Source organism: Rhinatrema bivittatum, chromosome 13, assembly GCF_901001135.1.
Source record: "Rhinatrema bivittatum chromosome 13, aRhiBiv1.1, whole genome shotgun sequence".
Classification (NCBI taxonomy): Eukaryota; Metazoa; Chordata; class Amphibia; order Gymnophiona; family Rhinatrematidae; genus Rhinatrema; species Rhinatrema bivittatum.
In genome coordinates, this window is record NC_042627.1 from 82,736,983 (window position 1) to 82,762,639 (window position 25,657).

Sequence of the window (25,657 nt, forward strand, 5' to 3'; positions counted from 1 at the left end):
GATATAAGACCAGCCAGCTACAGACCTTGTGGACGGTGCAGCGTATGTAATGTTAATATGAAGACCAAGAGTCTTAAAATTGATACTAGGAAAAAGAATACACTTTGGATTGCTCTACTGATTGTAGAAGTGAGGGAGTTGCTTATGTAGCTATCTGTCCGTGCAAAAAAATGTATGTAGGTAAGACTATCAGAACTCTGAACAAAAGAATAAGGGGTATATTTAAAAGGGTTACGCGCGAAAGTTATGCGCGTAACCCTTTAAACCCCCCCCCTGTGCGCGCCGAGCCTATTTTGCATAGGCTCGGTGGCGCGTGCAAGCCCAGGGACTCGCGCAAGTCCCGGGGCTTTGCTGGGGGGGGGGGGGGGGCGGCGCGACATTCAGGGGCGTTCTGGAGGGGCGTGGTTCCGGCCCGGGGGCGTGGCCGAAGTCTCCAAAATCGCTCCCGGGCCGGGGAATCGCGCAGCGGCAGCCGAATGGCAGGTGTAACTTTCGCGATAAAGGTGTGGGGGGGGGGGGGTGTAGATAAGGCTGGGGGGGTGGGTTAGGTAGGGGAAGGTGGAGGGAGGGAACGGGCAGCGCACACAGGGCTCGGCGTGCACAAATGTGCACCCCCTTGTGCGCGCCGACCCCGGATTTTATAAGATACACGCAGCTACACGCGCATCTTATAAAATCCAGCGTACTTTTGCTTGTGCGCGAACAAAAGTACACGCGGACGTTCTTTTCTAAAATCCACCCCTAACTGAGCACAAGAGTGCAGTAAACAGAAAGGCAGAAGGAAAACCCTTAGTTGCCCATAGTATTGAAGTAGGTCACATTTTTGAAGATTACAGGTTCTGTGCCATTAAGAAATTAAGCAAAAATTGGAGAGGTGGAGACTTTGATAAGAACCTCTTGCGATTAGAACAGAAATTCATATATGATTTTAATACTCTTTTACCTAATGGTCTTAACCATGAAATTGATTTTACTGGGTTTTTATAATGGTGGTTTATTAATACAGGTCACTTCCTAGTTGTGTTTACAAGCAACCTTTTTAATACATTTTTTAACTTTACACAATTTTTTATAATTGATGGTACCTATATTTTTAGATTTTATTCCTGTTTTTAAAATACCCATCATAATTTTAATTTTAATCTCCTATTTGATTATTCTTATTTCACTGTTTTATTACTATTATTTTTACCAATAAATAACCTGTTGAATATTTAGTTTTTTGGTTCACATGTGACTATTGTGCACATCCTTGATTGGTAATTTTAGTTTATTTCCTTTTTAAAATACGTTTTAAATATATTTAAGTCACCCTAATTTACAGGCAGGATTTGTCGCGGTTTAAAAGGCTTTGAAAAGGAGACATGCCTACAGTACATATTCGCCTGTCTGTGAAGGTTGCACAGTAGTAACAAAGGTGTATTAGCAAACTACTGAATTGATGCCAGTTGAATCAATTACTAACAGATACCACTGACTCCAACAGGTAGACAGTTTTTAGCCTTTATCTGATTGTACACCTATAGAAAATAGTAGATTAATATTTTTACATTTTATTTTCACATTGTTATTTATATTACATATATAGGTACCTTGTATTTTTATGTTAGCTCAAGGTTGCTGACACTCACAACTATCCCTCATACGGACCACATTATATATTTCATATAAAAAATAAAGAGAGCATGTGACTACAGTGTAGCTAAGGGTAAACTACAATTTCTCTGTATATGTGTCTTTTCCTTTAAATCATTTCTGTTATTATTGTGTTCCAATTATCAGTGTTTGGTGTATTTATGTCTATATTGTCTATATTTTTGAACCAGTTACAGATGGGTCATTTGGTTATATTTATTTTGTCTGTTTTTATATTAGCCCCTGAAGCAGCTTAGAATTGAGCGAAACTCGGCCTGAGTCGGGCATTTTTTCTCAATAAAGTTCACTTGGTGTGTACCAATCCTCTCCGTTTGGTCGCTACTTGCAATATTGGATCGGTTTCCGGTTTGTTTTTAATAGAATGTTGTGCACACCATCAGAAGTAATGTTGCCACTTGAATGGGTAATTCCTTCATGGGAGGGTTTCCTTGCTGACAGCAGTACTTCTTGAATGTGCACCAGCAGGTCTCAATGGGTTATAGCCTCTGTTCAACATCCATGCTGTTAGATTTAGAGATGAGTGTAATGGATGGAGGAGGTATCCCTCCCTCTTGAGTTAATAGGTCTGGATCACAGCCCAGGACTACCGGGGGGGCTTGTCGATAAATGTATGATGTACGCATACTATGGTTGCCGTGACCACGCAGGAGCTATTAAGATCATCCTGGCTCGGTCTGGTATGTTTTTCTGTACCATCTTGGAAAGTAGTGGTAGCGGAGGAAAAGCGTAAAGCAGACCCTTTGTTCATGACATTAGGAAGACATCTGCTGTTTCCCACTGCGGACTGGGACATATCAAGCAGAACCATCGTACATTTCTATTTTGTTCTGTGGCCAAGAGGTCTATCCATGGTCGGCCCCATCGATGGAAGAGGTTGTTGGCTACTGTCTGGAATAACAACCATTTGTGCAGTTGGAAAATCCTGAGTTGGTCGGTTGGTCTGTGTTCATAATACCCGGTAGGTAGGCAGCCTGTGTCGCATTGGCACGTTAAGCCCATTCCCAAATTTGTAAGGCTTCTGTGCAGAAGATCTACAATCAAGTGCCCCCTTGTTTGTTCACATAGAACATGGTCATCAGGTTGTCCATGAGAATCATGAGGAACGAGATCTGGAACATTCTGAATGAGTTGAGCTGGAAGAATGGCTTCTTGGTGTCTGTGCCCTCTTGGTGTGTGGACAATCCCATGGTGACCGGAGGGGCTATTAAAGATCCTTTGTGGCTTTTTGTGTTTTTGGCATGCATTGGTTTCTCCGTAGAAATTTGTGCTGGACAGTTCTGCACCGATGTTTGGTGACTCAGACTCATGACAGTGTTTCACGCATTGTGTTCTGTGACTCTTTACGAGCTTGTATTGATGAGAGTCGAGCCCTTAGACTGGCACATCGTCTTGTGTGTCGTGCCAGTGTTTTACATTGACATGATGGAGCTACTGGAATTGTACACTATAGTGTGCATTGCACTTGTGTTGTGTGTCATAGTGGTTTGGGCCACTATATGGGTTGAGCGCTAATCCAGCTTTGCAAATCCACTGTTGGGAGGTGTCTTCTTCCAATCTTAGCCGGGCTATTTTTTCGGCCCATTGATGCTGGGCCCTCTGCATCATGCGACCACAATTGCTTCAGTTTGCTTGATCGTGCTCTGGCTCCAGGCATAATTGTGACCATCTGTTATAGACCGAATGTGCCTGCACAAACAATATTTAAGTCCTGAAATTGGTCGGGACGTCATGATACAACTGAAACGTGCTTTTGTGGGATTGCTGGTTAGTGAAGATTGAGGAGAAAAATCAAATTTTGAAGAGAGATAATCCATGAGTCCGTGCAGATACATATCCAGCATAGCTCTCTGCTTCAACGGCAGGGGGAATGAAGAAAAGAGGATTTATATTCAGACAACAACCAACAAGGACTAAATTGCACATGCTGGGTAAACAAACGTGGGAGTAGCTTGCTTTTTACGGCGGCTACTACCCCAAACCAATTAGCTAGATACTTCATTTAGATGCAGCTCCAGCACTGCTATCTACGATGGCGGAGGTGGAAGGGAAATAGAACCAAAAAAGTTATTTAAAGGGACAAGAGTAACAGAAAAGTATGAAAAAAAAATAAGTGTGAAAGCTTGCTGGGCAGACTGGATGGACCGTTTGGTCTTCTTCTGCCATCATTTCTAAGTTTCTATGATGCACAGATGAAAAAATATTAAGGAGAATTCTAGAACGGCCATTTGTGAGGGAAGCCCTGCACATGCCCAGTAGGCCAAAACTTTATTGACTTTGAGAGACAGCTCCGCATCATGTGTCGCACATGACATCACCTAATGAGCATGGCTAATTCAGCCTGATTATCAATGGAAAAAGAAAAATAATCTCTTTAGAGCCCCTACAACCAAGACCACTCATCTTTCTGCACAGACTTCCTAGCATTCACAGAGAGGGTCTTCAAGCTTATTCTGACCTCTTCTGAAGTCTGAACTTTCAAATCTTTATTCTGACAAACTACCTACCCCACTGACTTTCCATTATACAGTAAAGCAGTGTTTGCCAGTCAGTGTAGCATGGCATACTAGTATACCACATAAACGTTACCACTACTTAAATGCACAGATCCAGACCAGCACCTGGAGTCTGTTTTCAGCATATCACAGCAACAAGAGTCATCAGTGGCGAGTTCTAAATATGTAGGCATTTGTTTCTGAGAACATGTATAATCATGCATGTCATGTCTCTTCTTCCTAGTTACAGCATGAGCCCTAATTAATAGGCAGCATTAAGGGCATGGAGAGCTGGGCCTCATTGTATTCGGTACATGCAGTGCATTCAGCACCTCCTTATCTTTCCCCTTTAAGTTCTTCTCGCACATATCTTATCCCCAGGCTAAGTGAGACAGGGAGAGCATGCATTGATCACCGTATGTGACTTATTCTGAGTGTTGGGAGCAGCAGCAGTGGAGGAGTTCTGGCAGCTAAAGGTAACTAACTGAACTGGCAGCCTGCAACATATCGACGACTTCCTTCTTCTGCACTTGTACATAAAGGGAACTGGCCCTTTGTGGCAAGTTCATCTGTTCTCTCCGCTCCCTCTCTCCTCATTTTAAAATTTTGGAAGAGACTGGTAGAGCTTTTAGTGCTTCTCTAGCTCTTTTGACCATATGAGTCCTCTCCATATCTGTACTGCCTGCCCTGTGGAGACTGGTGTGCCACACATTTTTGTTAATGGGCTTCAAACGGTTGGAAAACAGTGCAGTACAGGACTCGTGTTGTTCTTTCATTTCTCTATAAAGTTTCCCCCTTATCTCCATTCCCAGAGACTATCTGTTAAAACAGGTCAGATTCTGCATGTAAAATACTTTAAAGCTGCAGTTGTACCCAAAAATTTTTTCTAATTAAGTTCAAAAACAATAAGCCACTAAGTTTTGCAAGTTTGGAAATCACTGCAACTTGTATAAATGAATACCGTATTTGCTGGCGTATAGGACGCACTTTCCCCCCCCTGAAAATAGGTGAAAAATAAGGCGTGCGTCTTATGCGCCGGTAATCCAAATTTACAGCGTCCTGGGGGGGGGGGGGGTGTGTGTGTGACGCGGTGGCGTTGGATAGTGAGGGCACTACCGTGTCACCCCCCCCCCCACGCTGTAAATTTGGATTTCCCACGCTGTCGCTCCCCGATTAGCCAATGTGCCCTCGCTCCCCGAGTCACTCCCCTCACCTCCGGAAGCTATAAAAGTTGATTCTCCGTGCCCTCGTCCCCAAGTCACTCCCCTCACCTCTGGAAGCTGTAAAAGTTGATTCTCCGTGCCCTCGCTCCCCGAGTCATTCCCCTCACCTCCGGACGCTGTAAAAGTTGATTCTCCGTGCCCTCGCTCCCCGAGTCACTCCCCTCACCTCTGGAAGCTGTAAAAGTTGATTCTCTGTGCCCTCGCTCCCCCCCGAGTCACTCCCCTCACCTCCGGAAGCTGTAAAAGTTGATTCTCCGTGCCCTCGCTCCCCGAGTCACTCCCCTCACCTCTGGAAGCTGTAAAAGTTGATTCTCTGTGCCCTCGCTCCCCCCCGAGTCACTCCCCTCACCTCCGGACGCTGTAAAAGTTGATTCTCCGTGCCCTCGCTCCCCGAGTCACTCCCCTCACCTCTGGAAGCTGTAAAAGTTGATTCTCTGTGCCCTCGCTCCCCCCCGAGTCACTCCCCTCACCTCTGGAAGCTATAAAAGTTGATTCTCCGCACCCTCACACCCCGAGTCACTCCCCTCACCTCCGGAAGCTGTAAAAGTTGTTTCTCCGTGCCCTCGTTCCCCGATTAGCCAGTGCTGGGCAAAAGGGGCTTGCCGAAGCAAGGGAATTTTAATTGTCTACACAATTTTAAGGAAAAACACATTTTCTAACTTTTTTCCTTAAAAATGTGTAGACAAAAGGGGGTGCGTCTTATACGCCACCGCGTCCTATACGCAGGCAAATACGGTATATATTATATTATTAAAGGACTTTCAGAAGCCAGACCCAGGCACTTTAAATTTCATGCTTTTGGACTGTGGCAATTGTAATTATCAGTCCATTTTTTTGAGAAAATTTTTAAGGAACAAAATTCTTAATTGTGCAAAACTACCCTGTGACCCTTTTATATATACACATATGCTATGTTCACAATAGCATTAAAAATTTTGAAAAATTTGACATCTTCAAACAATAAGGTTTCATAGATTATACCTATCTTGAAGCAATAAAGTCCTGACAAATTCATGTTTCAAGGTGCTACATCAGGGGAATGTCTGGTATCTGTGGTCGCTTGTGAACTGTTAAATGGCTCCGGGTTCTCTTATAACATACATTCATTTATACAAGTTTAGTATAATTTGTGAACTGAGTAATTAAGTTGTCAGTTGGATTTTGTCTAGAGGCTGGAACCACTAGATGAGAAATCAGTGGTTAAAGTAAACTTTTCCAGGAATCACAACCTGCTTATGCTCCAAGTTAAACTTGAGATTTATTTCACTGATTTATATTCCGCTTTTTTGGTACTTCAAAGCAGAATACATTCGGGTACTACAGGATTTCCCTACCTCCAGAAGGCTTATAATCTAAGGGCCTAATGCTTATTAATGAGACACTAAGTTTGTACCGGAGGCAATGGAGGGTAAAGTGAGTTGTCGTATGTCACAAGGAGCAGCAGTGGGATCTGAACCCTGGTATTTTCCTGGTTTGTAGTCCACTGCTCTAACCACTAGGCTACTAGTTCTCTTATAACCATAATAGTTAAGTGCAATGAAACATGTGTCTTTTATGAATGATAAAGCAGATCTTCTAAGTATGCAGTGGCATTTCTGCCATGACATCATTGCAATCCTGTGCAAGAGTCTGCATTTCTGCTACATTTCTATCATGATACTAGAGGGATGCAGTACTGGTGTTTGTGTGTTATGCATGTGATAATTAATAAAACAGCAACTGTTTGACTTCTGTAGATTCAGAATGGTGGTTGAAGTTTTGAAAAGCTTGAAACCCTAGTAGCACTTCAGAAATACGTTTGAATTATAAAGAGAACAAGGGCATTTGGCATTGTTCTTTATAAAGAAATCTTACCAATTTCCTTTCCTCATGAGGAGAAGGACCACAGGGCCCAGGTCACCAGCCAATGGAACCCCCTTGCAGTACTTGGTGTTGCTTAACTTTAGATGCAACAGTCCCCAACAGCAGCTACAATTGCTGCTCTTTTTTTTTTTTTTTTTTTTTACACAAGCAGCTTTACTGCTACAGTCATAAGAAGAGAAAACATTTCTAGCCAGAGACAGAAGTTTAAAAAGAAGGTTTGCCCTGAGAATTTTATATTTATTTATTTATTTTTAATTTTTATAGACCGAAGTTCTTGTAGGAAATAAAAATCAATCCGGTTTACATACAACTTTTAAATGCCCAAAGAGTAGGGGGCTTTACATAGAACAATTGAACAAGAAAACAGGAAGAAAGAATACCCAGATGCCCTTGACTCAACCAGGTCCCAAAGGGAACCTGGGAGCTATTTTCTAGGCCCTACTTCAAGGGAAAAAGGAGGAGGGGGTTCAATAGGGGAAAACAAAACCAACTCCCCAGGAGACAAGAAAACCACTTTTGCGCTACCTTGCTACCCCCCCTCTAAACTAGTCTGCAGGTAACCTGGGAGACAGATGAACAGACCAGAGCTGTCCAGAACTGATACCATCTGCTGCAGACAGAATATTGGCTTCGGTCCAAGCTGCACCACCATATATGCTAGTGACCAAGTTACTGTAAAAGTGTGTCCTCTGTCTCCATCTGCACGTAGGCAGTGTAAACCTGTGCAGCAGGATGATAAGTTACATTTAAAGAACCTTTAATTGGTTAACACAGGGAGGTGATGTGTTTGAAAATATCATCTGTTTTAAGAGAACTGGCTTTTTCCTGTATTTTTAAACATGGTGCTTGTAATTGATTTCAAGAGCGCTGTGACAGCTGGAACTGGACTGCTGTCATAGCAAGAAAGTGGCTGTAAGCTAAGGACCACAGTAAGGTCGCAGAAGGAATGTGGCTCCATGCATGGAACCTGCTGTGAATTCAAGGCAGGAATTATATCGCAATAAGAGGGTGGATCAACTTGGGGGAGGGGGATGGCACAGAATCCAACAGGATAAATATCCTGCAGGAGACAATGCACAGTAGAATCTTTAGGGTTGGAAATTGCATGTGTGATGGGGAAGAGTAAAGCAGTGGTGGTATCTACTGTTTGCCTGGCCAAAATGAACAGATGGATGATGAAATGCTAATGGAAATTAGAGAAGCTAACACAATTGGCAGCACAGTAATAATGGGAGATTTCAATTACCCCAATATTGACTAGGCTAATGTAATATCAAGACTTGCTAGGGAGGTAAAGTTTCCAGATGAAATAAATGACTGCTTCATTGAGCAGCTGGTCCAGGAACCACAAGAGGGAGAGCCATTTTAGACCTAATTCTTAGTGGAATGCAGTATTTGATGTGAGAGGTAATTCTAGTGGAGCCCCACTTAGCAACAGTGATCATAATTTGATCAAATTTGAGTTATTGACTGGAGGGAGGAAATTAAGTAAATCTACTGCGCTAGCATTTAATTTTCAAAAGGGAGGCTTTGATAAAATGAGGAAAAGAGGAAAAAATTAAAGGAAAATTGGTTCTTACTTGCTAATTTTTGTTCCTGTAGTACCACGGATCAGTCCAGACTGAGGGTTGAGCCTCCTGTCCAGCAGATGGAGACAGACCAAAACTGTAAGGGTATCTCATATCAGGATAGAGCCTACCCTGCATCCCTTCAGTATAAAGTACTTTCAAAGCAGATATAACTCCCCAAAGATCAAGCAAGTAAAAAGAAAACTGATAAATTGAAAACATGGAATAATAGAACAACAGAACAATTGAAAGAATTCTGTATGAACAACGCTCTTGCATAAAGATTTATTCACATTATCATCTGTGAGATGCTTCCGGTGCCTTTAATAATAGTAAGAGATAATCCAGAGATCCAGAACCTGTAAAGGAATAAAGAACTTCGAGCGGAGCAGATCTAGCACGGGAGGGCGTTTGGACTGATCTGTGGTACTACAGGAACGAAAATTAGCAAGTAAGAACCAATTTTCCTTTCCCTGTACGTACCCGGATCAGTCCAGACGGTGGGATGTACCAAAGCTTCCCTAAACAGGGTGGGACCGAGACAGTACCGCTCGAAGAACCTGCTGCCCAAAGGAGCCACAAACTGGAGCCTGTACGTCCAGCCGGTAACGACGAGCAAAAGTATGCAGAGATTTCCAAGTGGCTGCCCTACATATTTCTTGCGGAGAGACTGATTGACTCTCCGCCCAAGAAGTGGCTTGAGAACGTAAGGAGTGGGCCTTTAGGCCTTCCGGATCCGGTCGACTCTTACAAATATAGGCTGACGCGATAGCTTCCTTTAGCCACCGTGCAATAGTGGTCTTTGAAGCCTTGTTTCCCTTATTTGAGCCACTCCAGAGGACAAACAGGTGATCCGAGACCCGGAACTCATTCGTAACCTGGAGGTACCGGAGTAACACCCGCTTCACATCCAGGAGATGCAGATCAGCCTCCGGAGTGCTTGCAATATCTTTAGACGAAAAAGCCGAGAGTTCTACTGACTGACGAGGAAAGAAGACACTACCTTTGGCAAGAAGGAAGGTATCGTCTTGAACGACACCCCTGAACCAGAGAAACGTAGAAAAGGTTCCCTACACGACAAAGCTTGAAGCTCAGAAACTCTTCTGGCCGAACAAATGGAGACCAGGAAGACAGTTTTGAGGGTCAAATCCTTAAGAGTAGCTCTTCGCAGCGACTCGAATGGAGCTTCGCAGAGAACCCACAGGACTAAGTTAAGACTCCATGAAGGACAAGTAGCCTATACCGGCGGCTTCAAATGTTTGTCCCCCTTAAGGAAGCGAACGACATCCGGATGCGCCACTATGGAGTAACCGTCAATGTTGCCTAGGAGGGAGCCCAGAGCAGAGACCTGCACCCGCAAGGAACTGAAAGACAAACCCTTAGAGAGACCGTTCTGGAAGAAGGAAAGGACCTGGGAAACCGGGGCCTTACGGCCGAGACTCCCGAAGCGGCACACGCAGTCTCGAGCACCTTCCATACCCGGACATAAGTGAGAGAGGTAGCCGGTTTTCGGGCTCTCAAAAGAGTGGATATAACTTCTTCCTTATATCCCGTCTTTATCAACCTCCGCCGTTCAAATGCCAGGCCGCTAGACAGAAGCGATCCGCCTGATCGAAAAATACGGGACTCTGCAGAAGAAGGTGGGGGAGATGACCGAGGCGGAGAGGGCCGTCCGTTACGAGTTTTACCAGATCCGCGAACCATGGTCTGCGAGGCCACTCCGGAGCCACTAGAATGACAGGACCCTGATGGAGCTCGATTCTTCTGAGCACTTTGTCCACCAGTGGCCAAGGAGGGAACACGTATAGGAGAATGTCTGAGGGCCAGCGCATCCACTCCTTCCGCGCAATGTTCCCTCCTGCGGCTGAAGAACCAGGACGCTTTCGCATTCTTCAATGTTGCCATCAGATCCAGGAGTGGAGGACCCCACCTGTGGACAATCAGATTCATCGCCTTGTCTGATAACTCCCACACATCATAAGAACATAAGAACATAAGAAAATGCCATACTGGGTCAGACCAAGGGTCCATCAAGCCCAGCATCCTGTTTCCAACAGTGGCCAATCCAGGCCACAAGAACCTGGCAAGTACCCAAAAACTAAGTCTATTCCATGTAACCATTGCTAATGGCAGTGGCTATTCTCTAAGTGAACTTAATAGCAGGTAATGGACTTCTCCTCCAAGAACTTATCCAATCCTTTTTTAAACACAGCTATACTAACTGCACGAACCACATTCTCTGGCAACAAATTCCAGGGTTTAATTGTGCATTGAGTAAAAAAGAACTTTCTCCGATTAGTTTTAAATGTGCCCCATGCTAACTTCATGGAGTGCCCCCTAGTCTTTCTACTATCCGAAAGAGTAAATAACCGATCCACATCTACCCGTTCTAGACCTCTCATGATTTTAAACACCTCTATCATATCCCCCCTCAGTCGTCTCTTCTCCAAGCTGAAAAGTCCTAACCTCTTTAGTCTTTCCTCATAGGGGAGTTGTTCCATTCCCCTTATTTTGGTAGCCCTTCTCTGTACCTTCTCCATCGCAATTATATCTTTTTTGAGATGCGGTGACCAGAATTGTACACAGTATTCAAGGTGCGGTCTCACCATGGAGCGATACAGAGGCATTATGACATTTTCCGTTTTATTCATCATTCCTTTTCTAATAATTCCCAACATTCTGTTTGCTTTTTTGACTGCCGCAGCACACTGCACCGATGATTTCTAACCGCTGGCGACTGAAGAAATTGGCTTGAACATTCTCTTTCCCTGTGATGTGGGACGCTGCTAGGCACTCTAGGTGGCGCTCCGCCCAACTGAAGAGCTTGCTGGCTTCCAGAGCCACCAGGCGACTCCTGGTGCCTCCCTGTTGATTGATGTAGGCCACCGTGGTGGAGTTGTCTGAGAGAACCCGCACTGCCTTGCGACGGAGTAAGGGGAGGAAGACTTTGAGAGCCAGGCGTACTGCCCGAGCTTCCAATCGATTAATGTGCCAGCGGGATTGAACTGGGGACTGGCATACCGCTCCCCAGCCAGAGAGACTGGCATCCGTCGTGACAACGATCCACTGTGGCATCTGAAAGGACACCCCCTTCAGGAGGTGTGCAGGCAAGAGCCACCATTGTAGCTCAGCGACGGTAGACTCGGATAGCGGTAGAGACATCCAAAACTGCTCTGACATCGGCTTCCAGCGGGACAGCAAAGCTCTCTCTAACGGACGCATATGCGCAAAAGCCCAAGGAACCAGATCGATAGTGGAGGCCATGGACCCCAAAACCTGGAGATACTCCCAGGCTGTGGGCAGGGCAAGCGAGAGAAAGTTGTGCACTTGGCCCCTGAGTTTGAGCGCCCGCGTGTCTGGAAGGAAAACCTTGCCGACTCGAGTGTCGAATCGCGCCCCCAAGAATTCCAGGGTCTGGGAAGGCTGAAGCTTGCTCTTGGGAAAGTTGATTATCCACCCCAGGGAGGTCAGAACTGTCAGGACCCTGCTGACTGCCAGCTTGCAGAGAGACTCCGATTTAGCCCGGATGAGCCAATCGTCCAGATAAGGGTGGACCAGCACTCCGTCTCGATGAAGGGAGACCGTCACTACAACCATGACTTTGGTGAACGTGCGTGGCGCCATGGCAAGACCGAATGGGAGCGCTCGAAACTGAAAATGTTGGCCCAGGATCTCGAACTGAAGGTACCTTTGATGGTCGCAGCGAATCGGAATGTGTAAGTAGGCCTCCTTGAGGTCGAGCAATGCCAGGAATTCTCCTGAGCGAACCGCCTCATTAATGCCCTCAGGGTCTCCATTCGAAAATGGGGAACCTTGAGGTCCAAAATCAGATGAAAGGAGCCTTCTTTTTTGGGTACAACGAAGTAGATGGAATATTGGCTGGACCCCTGCTCCTCCAGCGGGACTGGGACTATGGCACCCAGCTCCAGTAGTCTGCTCAGGGTCTGATCGACCGCAGGTCTCTTCCGACTTCCGCAGGGGGAGATTAGCTGAAGGTCCGGCAGATCTCGAGCAAATTCTAACACGTAGCCTTTTTCTATTACCTCTAGGACCCACTGATCCATTGTTATCTTGGCCCATTCCTCGAGAAACAGGACAGCCGTCCACCTAAGTTTAGAGCAGAGGAATGGGCCGGCCGTATTTCAGTGGGGGGAGGACTTTGTGGCTGAGTGTGGCTGGCTACTATCCCGGAAGGGTCGACGTCCCCGAAAGGAATGAGACCAGGATTGGGATCTGGAAGCATTGCCTCTCGGAAAGGAGCCCCGTGCTCTGGCGTTATATCTACGTTGACCTCTGAAGCGAGTGCGGAGGGAAAGAAAACCTTAGACTTTTTCAGGCGGTCCTCCGGCAGCTTGTGAACCTTATTTTCACCCAGAGATTTAATAAGCTGCTCTAGGTCCTCCCCAAAAAGCAACTGACCCTTGAAGGAGAGAGTGCCCAACTGCGCCTTAGAAGAAGCGTCTGCAGACCAATTCCTCAGCCAGAGGAGACGCTTGGCCGAAACAGCAGAGACCATAGCTCTGGCTTGAACTCTCAAAAGATCGTAAAGGGCATCAGTCCCATACGCAATGGCGCCCTCTAGCCGATCTGCCTGCTCCGCCTCTGCAGACAGGAAGACTTGGGTGCTGAGCAATTGCTGAACCCATCTGAGGCTTGCCCACTGCATGAGACTGCTGCAGATTGTCGCTCGAACACCGAGGGACAAAAATTCAAAGATGTGCTTTTTTTTTTTTTTTTTTATTCAAAGATGTGCTTTAAATAAAATTCCAACTTACGGTCCTGAATGTCCTTCAAGGCCGTTATGGTGGTGTGCTTGGTAACTGCAGAGACGGAGGAATCCACCTTAGGCATCTAAAGCATATTCAAGCAGTCCTCAGGAAGGGGGTAGAGCTTGTCCATAGCCCTACCTACTCGGCGTCCCGCCTCCGGGGACTCCCATTCCCGGAGCAGCATCAGCTTGTACATGGGATGGAACAGAAATGGAAAAGTGCAGCTACAAAGGTAAAGAGTACATCAGGGATGGACACTGTTTAAAAATATCATCCTGGAAGCCCAGACCAGATGTAGTCAGTCCATAGATTTGAAATGGCAGAAAGCCAAATGATAGCTGGCATGATTAAATGATGAGGTGAAAAAGGCTATTCCAACCAAAAGAACATCTTTCAAAAATTGGGAAAAGGATCCATCTAAAGAAAAGGATTCATCTAAAGAAAATAGGAAAAAAGCATAAGCACTGGCAAGTTAGAAATAAAACACTGATAAGAAATGCTAAGAGAGAATTTCAAAAGAAGCTGGATGTTGAGACAAAAACTCAAAATCGTTTTTAAGCATATCTGTAGCAGGAAGCCTGAGAGAAAGACAGCTGGACTGTTAGATGATCAAGGGATTAAAGGTGCACTTAGGGAAGACAAGGCCATAGCGGAAAGACTAAATGAATTCCTTGTTAGGTGCTTACTAAAGAGGTTGTTGTGGAGATATCTGTGCATGAAATATTATTTAATAGTAATGATTCAGAAGAACTGAAACAAATCATGGTGAACCTGGATGATATAATAGGGCAGAATGACAAACTAAAGAGTAGCAAATTGCTTGGATCAGATGATTTACACTCCAGAGTTCTGAAAGAACTCAAAGAACTATTACTAGTAAATTGCAACCTATCATTAAAATAGTCTATTGTACATGAAAACTGGAGGGTGGCCAATGTGACGCCTATCTTTAGAAAGGGCTCCGGGGTGATCCGGGAAATTAGAGATCAGCGAGTCTGACTTCAGTGCCAGGAAAAATCAGAAATTGTTTTAAAGAATAAAATCACAGAACATATAAAAAGGCATGGCTTAATGGAACACAGCCAGCATAGATTTATACAAGGGAAGTCTTGTCTCACCAATCTTCTACATTTTTTCTGAAGGTGTTAATGAACATGTGAAAAAACATGATCCAGTGGAAATAGTGTATTTGGATTTTCAGAAAGCATTTGAAAAGTCTCCCATGAGAGACTCTTGAGAAAAATAAAAAGTCATGGGATAGGAGGCAATGTCCTACTGAGGATTGCAAATTGGTTAAAAGACAGGAAACAGAGAGTAGGAATAAATGGTCAATTTTCTCAGTGAAGAGCCTCAAGAATCTGTACTGGAACCGGTGCTTTTCAAAATATTTATAAGTGATCTGGAAATAGAAATGACAAGTGAGGTGATCAAATTTGCAGAAGGCAAAATTATTCCGAGTAGTGAAATCACAAGCAGATTGTGAGAAATTGCAGGAAGACCTTGCAAGTCTGGTAGCTTGGGCATCAAAATGGCAGATGAAGGGGCGCTATTGAGCAGCGCTAGCAGATGGTCGCATAGAGGCTGAGCTCCCTCCCCAAAGCTCTTTATTTGCTTATACTTTCGCAGCTCCATCACTGCTCTCTACATTAATGGTGGGGGTGGAAGGGAAATAGAACCAAAGAGCTAAGAGAAACAGATAAGTATGAGAAAAAAATGTGAAGCTTGCTGGGCAGACTGGATGGGCCGTTTGGTCTTCTTCTGCCGTCATTTCTATGTTTCTATGTTTCATTTCTATAAATACCGGGTCTTTTTGGCTCACCAATACATTTTAAGACGCTGGTACCTTGATCGGCATGGCGGCGAGGAAAAAAACGGCGGACTTGCAACAGTTTGCCTTTAGCAAATTGCAGGACGAATCTCCTTCTGATGACGATGTGCAGGGCCTCAAGCATCGGAGTGTCGCACATAGCATGGCCGTCCCGGAAGTTGAGCCTGCGGCGGTGGGTGAACTCGCTGCGAGTGGCCTACACCCTGATATCCCCACCAGGTCAGAGATCCGGTCCTGGTTTTGTGAAATTCGGACGGATCTTAAGTCTTACAAGGCAGACCTTCAAGCAAGCATGGCAGAGATCCGTGAAGATCTCAATACTATGGGCCGTCGGGTGGACGATTTAGACACGAGGGCCGACCATCAGAGTGCACATATCGACGCCATATCTGACTCCTCCAAACAACTATCACTACAGGTGGATGCGATGGCGGAAAAAATAGAGGACTTAGAGAACCGGTCACGCCGCTCTAACCTCCGCATACGTGGTGTTCCCGAATCTGAGATCTATAAAGACAGCGAACAGACGGCGGCGGCCATTTGCAAGGCTTTACTTCAGGACCACATGGTCGCAGCGGGGGACATACAGCCAGAACCGGTTATTGTGCTGGAGCGGGCCCATCGTGCTTTAGGGCAACGGAGGGATAATCAGCCCAGAGACATCATACTTAAATTCCTCAATTTTAAACAAAAGGAAGAAATAATGTCCCTGGCTCGTGCCCATGCTGATTGGACCTGGCAGGGTCTAACCGTCACCTTTTTTAATGATTTGGCGCCTTCCACGCTTCAGAGACGCTACCAGCTTCGGGACGCTACTGCAGTTCTCTGCCAGACGGGGATTAAATATCGTTGGACTTTTCCATTTGCGTTGCAGTTTCAGCATAATGGGATTACCTACAAAATGCGTTCCTTACCGGAAGCTGCGCAGGCATTCAAAGAGGCCGGGCTGGAGTTCACTTTCGCCATTGAGGGGCCCACCAGCAAAAAACCGAATATTGATGCCACGCCACGCTGGAGACGGCCGGGGACAGGCAAGGGACGACTTCGGAGGCAACCTACTTCGACCGCCATCCACACAGCTGATAAGGGCTGAGACTTAATGTGCTTATTCAGGGCACTTGGCTGTGGTGTTTGGTCAGCTATTGCTATGCTAACTCATATGTTGCATTCATCGTTTGGTTTCCTTTCTGGTGTCTCTGGTCACCCGGGTGTTAAACCCAGTGTGTATCATTCCTGGTGAGCTAACTGGCTCTATGGTATAATTCTTTACTATCAATTTATACAGCGATATGTTTTCTCAGGGGAGGGCTTTGGGTGGGGGGGCCTCATGTTGGCTACGGGCGCTGCTTTCTGTTACCCCCAGGGTTGGGATCCGACAGGAACTGCGGTCCCTTTTGATGTTACACCCACTTGGGAATGAGTGTCTTTTGTTTTTGTCCCAGCGTTTGATACATCCCTTATTTTGGTCCACGCAAGGACGGGGAAGCACACTAGTATCTCTAAGTATCATAATGACAGGATACTGTTCGTTTCATAGCAGGTGGTGTCCCTTTGACGCCCATTATGGTTCGAATTATTTCCCTTAATGTCAAGGGGTTAAATTCTTTTCGAAAGCGTTATCTTTTTCAGAAAGAGTTACAAAGCCAAAAAGCTGATATAGTATATGTGCAAGAAACGCATCTCAAACCAAGGCATAGTCGCCTACTGGAATGTAAATCCTATCCGCATGTGTACCATGCCGGTTGTGGTAGTGGGGCTAAATATACTGGAGCGGGCATCCTGCTGGCTGCCTCTCTCGTGTATGAATATGTTTCCCATGTTGCGGATCCCGGGGGACGTTATCTCTTGCTAAAGATAAAGATGGGATCCCAGTTATATTCATTACTCTCCCTCTATGCCCCCAATAAGGATTGTGGGGTTTTTCTGGCTACCATCCACAACTTGCTCTTAAAACATGCAGAGGGAACCCTTGTACTGGGTGGAGATTTTAATGTATCCCTAAATCAGAGCCTAGATAACTCGTCTACCAAGTCCACCACGCCCAGTACCTTGCGCAAGCAACTACAGACCCTTATTGAAGACTGGTCTCTCACCGATATTTGGCGGGCCAGATTCCCCCATTCTCGATCATATACCTTTTTTTCGACTCCACACAATAGCTATTCCCGCATTGATTATTTTTTAGTGGATAGACAATTGGGCAATAGCGTACGCAAGGTGGATATTGACGCCATTTCATGGTCTGACCATGCTCCAATCCTCCTAGAGGTGGATGTGAGTGACGGGGACAGAGGGGAAACCTTTTGGAGATTGAATGAATCCCTTTTACAGGATGCAGCCTTCGTTCAGAGGCTGGAACCTCAACTCCTTGAATACTTTAAACTGAATGCTACCCCTGATGTCAACCCGGGTACGGTGTGGGATTGTTCCAAGGCTTACGCTAGGGGGTTGTTGATTTCTAGGGCGGCAGCGTGTAAGCGTCTTAGGCAGCAGGAGCGAGAGGCCCTCATGCATAAGCTGGAGGTCCTCTCTAAGGAACACATGCACACTCTCTCCCCTCGCTGTTATCGGAAATTACTGGCAGTAAAAACGGAACTTTATAATTTGGACAACGCCCACTTGCTTCATGCTCTAGAGATTACAAAACAGGCCTACTATGAGGGCGGAGACAAGGCGGGGCGCCTGTTGGCTCGTAGCTTGAAAGCCAGATTGGCGCATAATAATATCCCTAAAATTAAATCCGCCAGGGGAGAGATGCTGACGGCCTCTCACGACCTTAGGGCAGCATTTTCGGGCTTTTATGAGCGCCTGTACTCTACGGACGCTGCTATTGGCCCTGATGGTATTTTGGAGTATTTGCAAGCGGTGGCTTTGCCTAGTCTTACCCCTGGACAACAGCAAACTCTGGAGGCTCCTATTACGACAGAAGAGGTATTAGCTGTCATTAAAACCCTTAAACCAGGCAAGGCCCCTGGGTTAGACGGCCTATCAGGCGTTTATTACAAGCGGTGCGCCAATAGTCTCGCCGAACCCCTAACGCAGTTCTTTAATAGCTTACGTACTAATGGGTCTATCTCCCCACAAGCGAATGTTGCGGGCATTTCGGTGCTGGCTAAGCCGGGCCGAGACCCTACGCTATGTGCCTCTTATCGGCCCATATCACTTATTAATGTGGACCTTAAGATTTTAGCTCGAATCCTGGCGCTTAGGCTCAATACATGCCTACCTTCACTTGTACGTAATGACCAAGTGGGATTTGTTCCCCACCGCATGGCGGCGGATAACATCCGTAAAGTACTTGACTTACTGTGGTGGGTGCAAACAGAGAATATCCCGGCCGTCTTGCTCTCACTGGACGCAGAAAAGGCATTTGATCTCGTCCACTGGCCCTTTTTATTCCAGACTTTGCAACGTATGGCCTTCGGTCCCTTTTTCATTCAATGGCTCCAAAAATTGTATACTGACCCCAGAGCAAGGGTCAAGGTGAACGGTGGTTATGGGAAGGCCTTTGGGATTGGCAGGGGTACCCGGCAGGGCTGCCCGCTTTCACCCCTTCTATTCGCTCTCTATTTGGAACCCCTTACCATTAACATCCGCAACTCTATGGATATTCACGGGGTGGAGCTGCGGGAGACTCGGTATAAGCTATCCTTATTTGCCGACGATGTGTTATTGATCTTGACCGACCCATTATCCTCCCTTGCGGGTGTGCGGCGTGAATTGGATAGGTTTAGTGCTGTTTCCAGATTAAAAGTAAATCTTGACAAATCAGAGTTACTCAATATTAATTTGCCACCTGGGATGGTGCAGAAGATTAAGGACGGGTTTCCATTTAAGTGGGCGCGTGCTTACATCAAATATTTGGGAGTGCGTATTTCTTCTCAACTCACTGACTTGTATAGATTGAATTATCAATTGCTGGACGATACAGTTACCATTGATATGAGCAGGTGGAATAGAGGCCCATACTCCTGGCTGGGAAGAATTGCTATTGTTAAAATGAATATACTACCCAAATTTTTGTACTTATTTACATCTTTGCCTGTGTATCTCCCTACTCCTCTCATCCGCAGATGGCAGCGCAAAATTTTTGATTTTATCTGGCGCCGGAGGCCGCCTCGACTCCCGAGAGCCCTCTTATATTTACCCAAGCAACAAGGGGGGCAGGGCGTACCGAACCTTCTGCGATATTACCAGGCTGCTCAACTTAAGGCTGTTTTGGATGTTAACCGTACTCTGCATCCTAAGCAGTGGGTTCAATTGGAACAGGATATGGTGGGTTCTATGGCGCTGTCGGCTCTGTTCTGGCTACCTAGGGCCGATTGGTGGCCGCTCCGTTGTGTGCCCTGGTCTCTTGGGACCACGTTGCGCATTTGGGGACAGACACACCGGTTGTTGGTGGGGGACTTTAAGTATTTTTATCAGTCATCCTTAGCCCATACGCAGCGTTTCAGTCCAGGACATTCCTCCTCCCTATTTCAACTATGGCGAGCCAAGGGCATATTCACTATAGGTCATTTCCTTTCTCAAGGGGACCCTTTATCCGTAGAGCAATTAGCGCTTAAATACGCTCTCCCCCCTTTGCACCCTTTAGCCCATACACAAATACTACATTTTATACGTTCCCTGCAGCGGCTGGGCGCGCTCAGGCCGGGCCGCTCTCTGTTTGAATCCTACTTTTCTTATAGTGACATCCTCCGAGGCTCTATATCTAAACTGTACCAGCTATTTTTTCAACAGGGCCTAGAACAGTGCACATTTATCAGATGCTGGGAAACGGATTTGGAGGTTCAGCTGGGGCCACGAGTGTGGGGGAACGTTCTGAAACAGGCCAGGCGCTGCTCGATCTCCGCCAGACTTCAGGAGAATTGTTTTAAAATCATATATCGGTGGTATCTCACCCCTGACAAGCTGCATAAATTCTACCCTGATTTAGGTCCGACGTGCTGGCGTAACTGCGGCGCTGTTGGCACTTATTTACATATCTGGTGGGCGTGCCCCAGCCTCAGCCCCTTGTGGACAGAAATTTTCACCTGGCTGAGCAAGCTCTTAGAGATTGATATCGCTCCTGCGGCCACGGTGGCTTTGTTACACATTTTACCGGATACTATACCCAGGAAGTTTCAGAGGTTTTGTGTTCAATTATTTATTGCAGCACGTACCCTTATAGCCTATCATTGGAAATCTGCGGTTCTTTCCTCGCTGCGGGAAATAGAGAGCAAGCTTTACTCATATTACCGCCTGGAACACCTGACGGCATCGAGACATAATCGTCTCCCTGCTTTTTTGGCTTCCTGGAAACCCTTTATTGACTCCTTAGGTCTGGCGCAGTAACTCCTCATTTGTTGGTTATATAGCCTTCCAGTGTGAAGGCCTTATTGATATGCTTATGTATACCTTTCTGTGCATTTATTCAACGTTTGCATATTTCACCATCTGTTTTTGAGTACATTAGTCTGATGATGCTCCTTGCTGTTTTTTCTATCTTATCACCTCTTCCATGTATGCGTTTCTTACTTTAGGGATGATTTGTTTGCTTGTTTGAATTTATATGACACTCTTTGGGGGGGAGGGGGGGGGGAGGGGTTGCAGTATTGCTGGGTTTGCAAATGTTCCTAGTTCTGGTTATGAGTTATATGTCTGCATTATGAATGGAATAAAAATTGTCAAATTCAAAAAAAAAAAAAAAAAAAATGGCAGATGAAAGTTAATGTGGACAAGTGCAAACTGATGTACATAGGGAAAAGTAAGCCATACTGTAGTTACATGATATTAGGAAAAGGATTTGGGTATTTGTAGCCTGGATTGGCCACTGTTGGAAACAGGATGCTGGGCTTGATGGTCTGACCAAGTATGGCAATTTCTTATGTTCTTATCGTGGACAATACTTCGAAATCCTCAGCTCAGTGTGTGGTGGCAGACAAAAAAAGCAAACAGAATGTTAGGAATTATTAGGAAAGTAATGGAGAATGTCATAATGCCTCTGCATTGCTCCATGGTGAGATCGCACCTAGAGTACTGTGTGCAATTGTGGTTGCCGCATCTCAAAAAAGATATAGCTGAACTGGAAAAGGTATAGAGAAGGGAGAAAAAAATGATAAAGGGCATGGAACGGCTTTCCTATGAGGAAAGGCTAAAGAGGTTAGGGCTGTCATGCTTGGAGAAGAGATGGCTGAGGGGAAAATGAAGAAGGTTATAAAATCATGAGTGGAATAGCATGGGTAAATGTGAATCGGTTATTTATTCTCTCAAATACAAAAACTAGGGGACAAGCTTTGAAGTTAGCAAGTAGAACAAATTTGCTTACTATAAATGGTGTTGTCCGTAGATAGCAGGAAGAATTAGCTATTACATGCGGGTGATGTCATCTGGTGGCACCGAAAGGACTTGTATATCCTAGATAGTAGAGCTTTGAGATTTACCGAGCATGTGCAGGAATTCCCACGCAGGCGTTGCCTCATGAGCCTCCTCAGTCCGTATCAGAGCTAAATCTAAGCATGTAGTCAATTCTCCAGGGAGGCGGGTGGGTATTACATGGCTAATTTATGTTATGTATGGAAAACAGTGTTTATGATAAGCAAACTTACTTTTTCTGTTGATAAGCAGGCTGAATTAATTATTATACGTGGGGAGTCCAAAGCTGAGGGTTGCAGCAGAGTGTTTACTTAGTAAGCAACCCGGGCTCGACCATTAAGAGTGGACCACCATGAGAATAGATTGTGTAAAACTGCTTGTCCAAATTTACTGTCAGTCTTTGAGATATTAAGACAGTAAAGGGACGTGAAGGTATGAAATGAAGACTATGTTGCAGCTTTGCATATCCTCATAGGTCACTTCGCAAAGGTGAGTGACAGAGGACGTCATAGCTCACACATGAGTTTTAACTAGGTCTGTGATTTGTAATTCTGCTAAGGGTAGCAGTGATGAATGTACACACCTTACCAATTAGATAAAGTATGCTTAGCAATTATTCCCACTTAGTTAGGGTCATAGGACATGAAAAGCTCTCTTGCAATATGCCGTTCGTAGTTCAAGGTATGGAGGGCTTTCTCGCCTTCATAAAAGGACGGCCTTGGAAAGAAAGGATTGATTGATATGGAAAGCTGAGACTACCTTTGGTAGAAACTTGGGGTGAGTTCAAAGAACTACTCTGTTGTAGAAAAAACTGCTGACAGCCTGGAGTTTGAGGACTCTTCTAGCAATGAGAAAAATCACTTTCCAAGTCAAAAACTTTAGAGAAGCTGATTCGAAAGGTTCAAAGGAAGGCTTCATCAGTTGAGATAAAAATATATTGAGATCCCATTGCATCGGAGGATTTTGGACTGGGGGTTTTACATGCTAAGAACATAAGAACATGCCATACGGGGTCAGACCAAGGGTCCATAAAGCCCAGCATCCTGTTTCCAACAGTGGCCAATCCAGGCCATAAGAACCTGGCAATTACCCAAACACTAAGTCTATCTCATGCTACTGATGCCAGTACTAGCAGTGGCTATTCCCTAAGTAAACTTGATTAATAGCAGGTAATGGACTTCTCCAAACCTTTTTTTAAACCCAGCTACACTAACTGTACTAACCACATCCTCTGGCAACAAATTCCAGAGTTTAATTGTGCATTGAATGAAAAAGAATTTTCCGATTAGTTTTAAATGTGCTACTTACTAACTTCATAGAGTGCCCTCTAGTCCTTCTAAAAAAAAATACCAAATTTGCCGGCGAATAGGAAGCACTTTTTCCCCCTCAAAATAGGGGAAAAATAAGGAGTGTGTCCTATGCGCCGGTAATCAAAATTTACAGCGGTGATGCGGTGGCGTCGGGGAGTGAGGGTGCACCGCCCGATTGGCCGATGCTGAGCTAAAGGGGCTTGCCGAAGCACGGCTTCCCCAATCAAAATCAATGTGACTGCGTCGAGTGAAAAAGAATTTTCTATGATTAGTCTTAAATATGTGCAAGTACCCAAACATTAGATAAATCACAAGCTACTATTGCTAATTAAATTACCGTAATAGCAGTTTATGGATTTTTCCTCTAGGAACTTATCCAAATCTTTTTTTAAACCTAGTTACACTAATTGCTGTAACCACATCCTATGGCAATGAATTCCAGAGCTTAACTATGCGCTGAGTGAAAAAGAATTTTCTTCAATTTATTTTAAATGAGCTACTTGCCAACTTCATGGAGTGCCCCCTGGTCTTTCTATTATCTGAGAGAGCAAATAACTGATTCACATCTACTCATTCAAGACCTCTCATGATTTTAAACACCTCTATCATATCCCCCTCAGTCGTCTCTTCTCCAAGCTGAAAAGTCCTAACTTCTTCAGCCTTTCCTCATAGGGGAGCTGTTCCATTCCCCTTATCATTTTGGTTGCCCTTCTCTGTACCTTCTCCATCGCAACTATATCTTTTTTGAGATGCGGTGACCAGAATTGTACACAGTATTCAAGGTGTGGTCTCACCATGGAGCGATACAGAGGCATTATGACATTTTCTGTTTTATTAACCATTCCCTTCCTAATAATTCCTAACATTCTGTTTGCTTTTTTGACTGCCGCAGCACACTGAGCCGAAGATTTCAATGTATTATCCACTATGATGCCTAGATCTCTTTCCTAGGTGGTAACTCCTGAGATAGAACTCATTGTGTGACTACAGCAAGGGTTATTTCTTCCTATATGCAACACCTTGCACTTGTCCACGTTAAAGTTCATCTGCCATTTGGAAGCCCAATCTTTCAGTTTCGTAAGATCCTCCTGCAATTTATCACAATCTGCTTGAGATTTAACTACTCTGAACAATTTTGTATCATCTGCAAATTTGATTATCTCACTCTTCGTATTTCTTTCCAGATCATTTATAAATATATTGAAAAGCACCGGTCCAAGTACAGATCCTTGAGGCACTCCACTGTTTACCTTTTTCCATTGTGATTAAAAGACAGGAATCAGAGAGTAGGATCAAATGTTTCTCATTGCTCTTATTTTTCTTTTCTGCAGTCTGAGGTACTCATGATTTCCTCTCTTCCCTATCACTGGGATCTCAGAGATCTCAGAGTTCAGAGGGCCAAACATTTTAAATTTTGAATAGGAGACCTTATTGGATGCAGAAAGGCCTTTCTCAGATAGGACTGAGCTGTCTGTATGATTGAATTTCAAGGTTTCATCAGTTTCTTACTTGATTTGAGAGTTAACACAGCTAGGGTGCTTAAATGTTTCTCATTTGCTGGGAAAGCATAGAACACTTTTTTTTAATGGTTTCTCATTTGGTGAGAGAAAAGGTGAGCACAATCAGAACAGTGTGAAATGGAGGAGTAGCTTAGTGGTTAAGGCAGTGGCCTGAGAACCAGAGAAACCAAGTCTCAAATCCCACTAACACTTCTTGTAACCTTAGGCAAGCCACTTCATCCTCTGTTGCATCATATACAAACTTAGGTTCTATTTACTAAGCCTGAAAATAAATAACATTTAAATGGTGAAAGAGATAGCACAGCCAAAACACTTAAATGGCTTCTCTTTTCCTTTAAGAGGTAGAGCATTTGTGAATTTGAATGATGAAAGTGGTAGACAATATTTAACACAGGCATTTCTTTACCTGATGGGGAGCTGCTGTACCCATGGGTTTGGAATTGCACATGGTGAGGTCTATGGTGTGCATCTTATGGGGCTTGTGCTGGTGATGATGCTGTGGGGGGCAGGGAGAGATACAGAGAGCACTGTTCCCTCCTAATGCCTCAATGAGGAGTCTCGTTCAGGGCCTGAAGGCCCAATGATTTAGAGCAAGAATTATGAATAAACAAGGCAAAAAATCGCTATATTCCTATTTCCACAATGAAGGCAGTAATGGAGTAAAGCAGATTTTACTTGTATAAATGTAAACGATTATTTACATCACTGCTTATTCAGATTCTTATACGTCAGAGCACCACTGTGGCAGTAAGGCATAATCTACTATCCAAGCATATTCTACACATTATATTTTCTTTGCATAAACACTGTTTATTCCTTCAACTATGAACAGTGAACCACATAAGAAAAAGTAACTTTGCTAAACTAATATCTTACCTGGTAAATGACATCCTGGAAGAGGACAGGAAACGTGAGTGCAGCATCCTCAAGTTCATTGAGACTACAATGAACTAACGTTTCATCCTGCAAAGAACAGCACATTCAGAAACAATGATTCTTGTCCTCAACATGAGGAAGCCTCTCCCTGACATGTGCTTTCCCCCAAGCCAGGGGCGGATCTAAGATTGTGGTGCC

The 25,657-nt window shown here is 44.9% G+C and overlaps 1 protein-coding gene across 6 annotated transcripts in view; it reads right to left on the reverse strand.

The window, feature by feature from the left end:
* Positions 1–25,657, reverse strand: part of CTDSPL2 (CTD small phosphatase like 2) — a 127,558-nt gene that overhangs the window by 41,332 nt on the left and 60,569 nt on the right. For all 6 annotated transcript variants that reach the window (XM_029574686.1, XM_029574687.1, XM_029574684.1 and 3 more), the window contains one exon: positions 25,460–25,546. In XM_029574686.1, the coding sequence (XP_029430546.1) occupies positions 25,460–25,546 (87 nt within the window). The remainder of the gene's footprint in view (positions 1–25,459; positions 25,547–25,657) is intronic.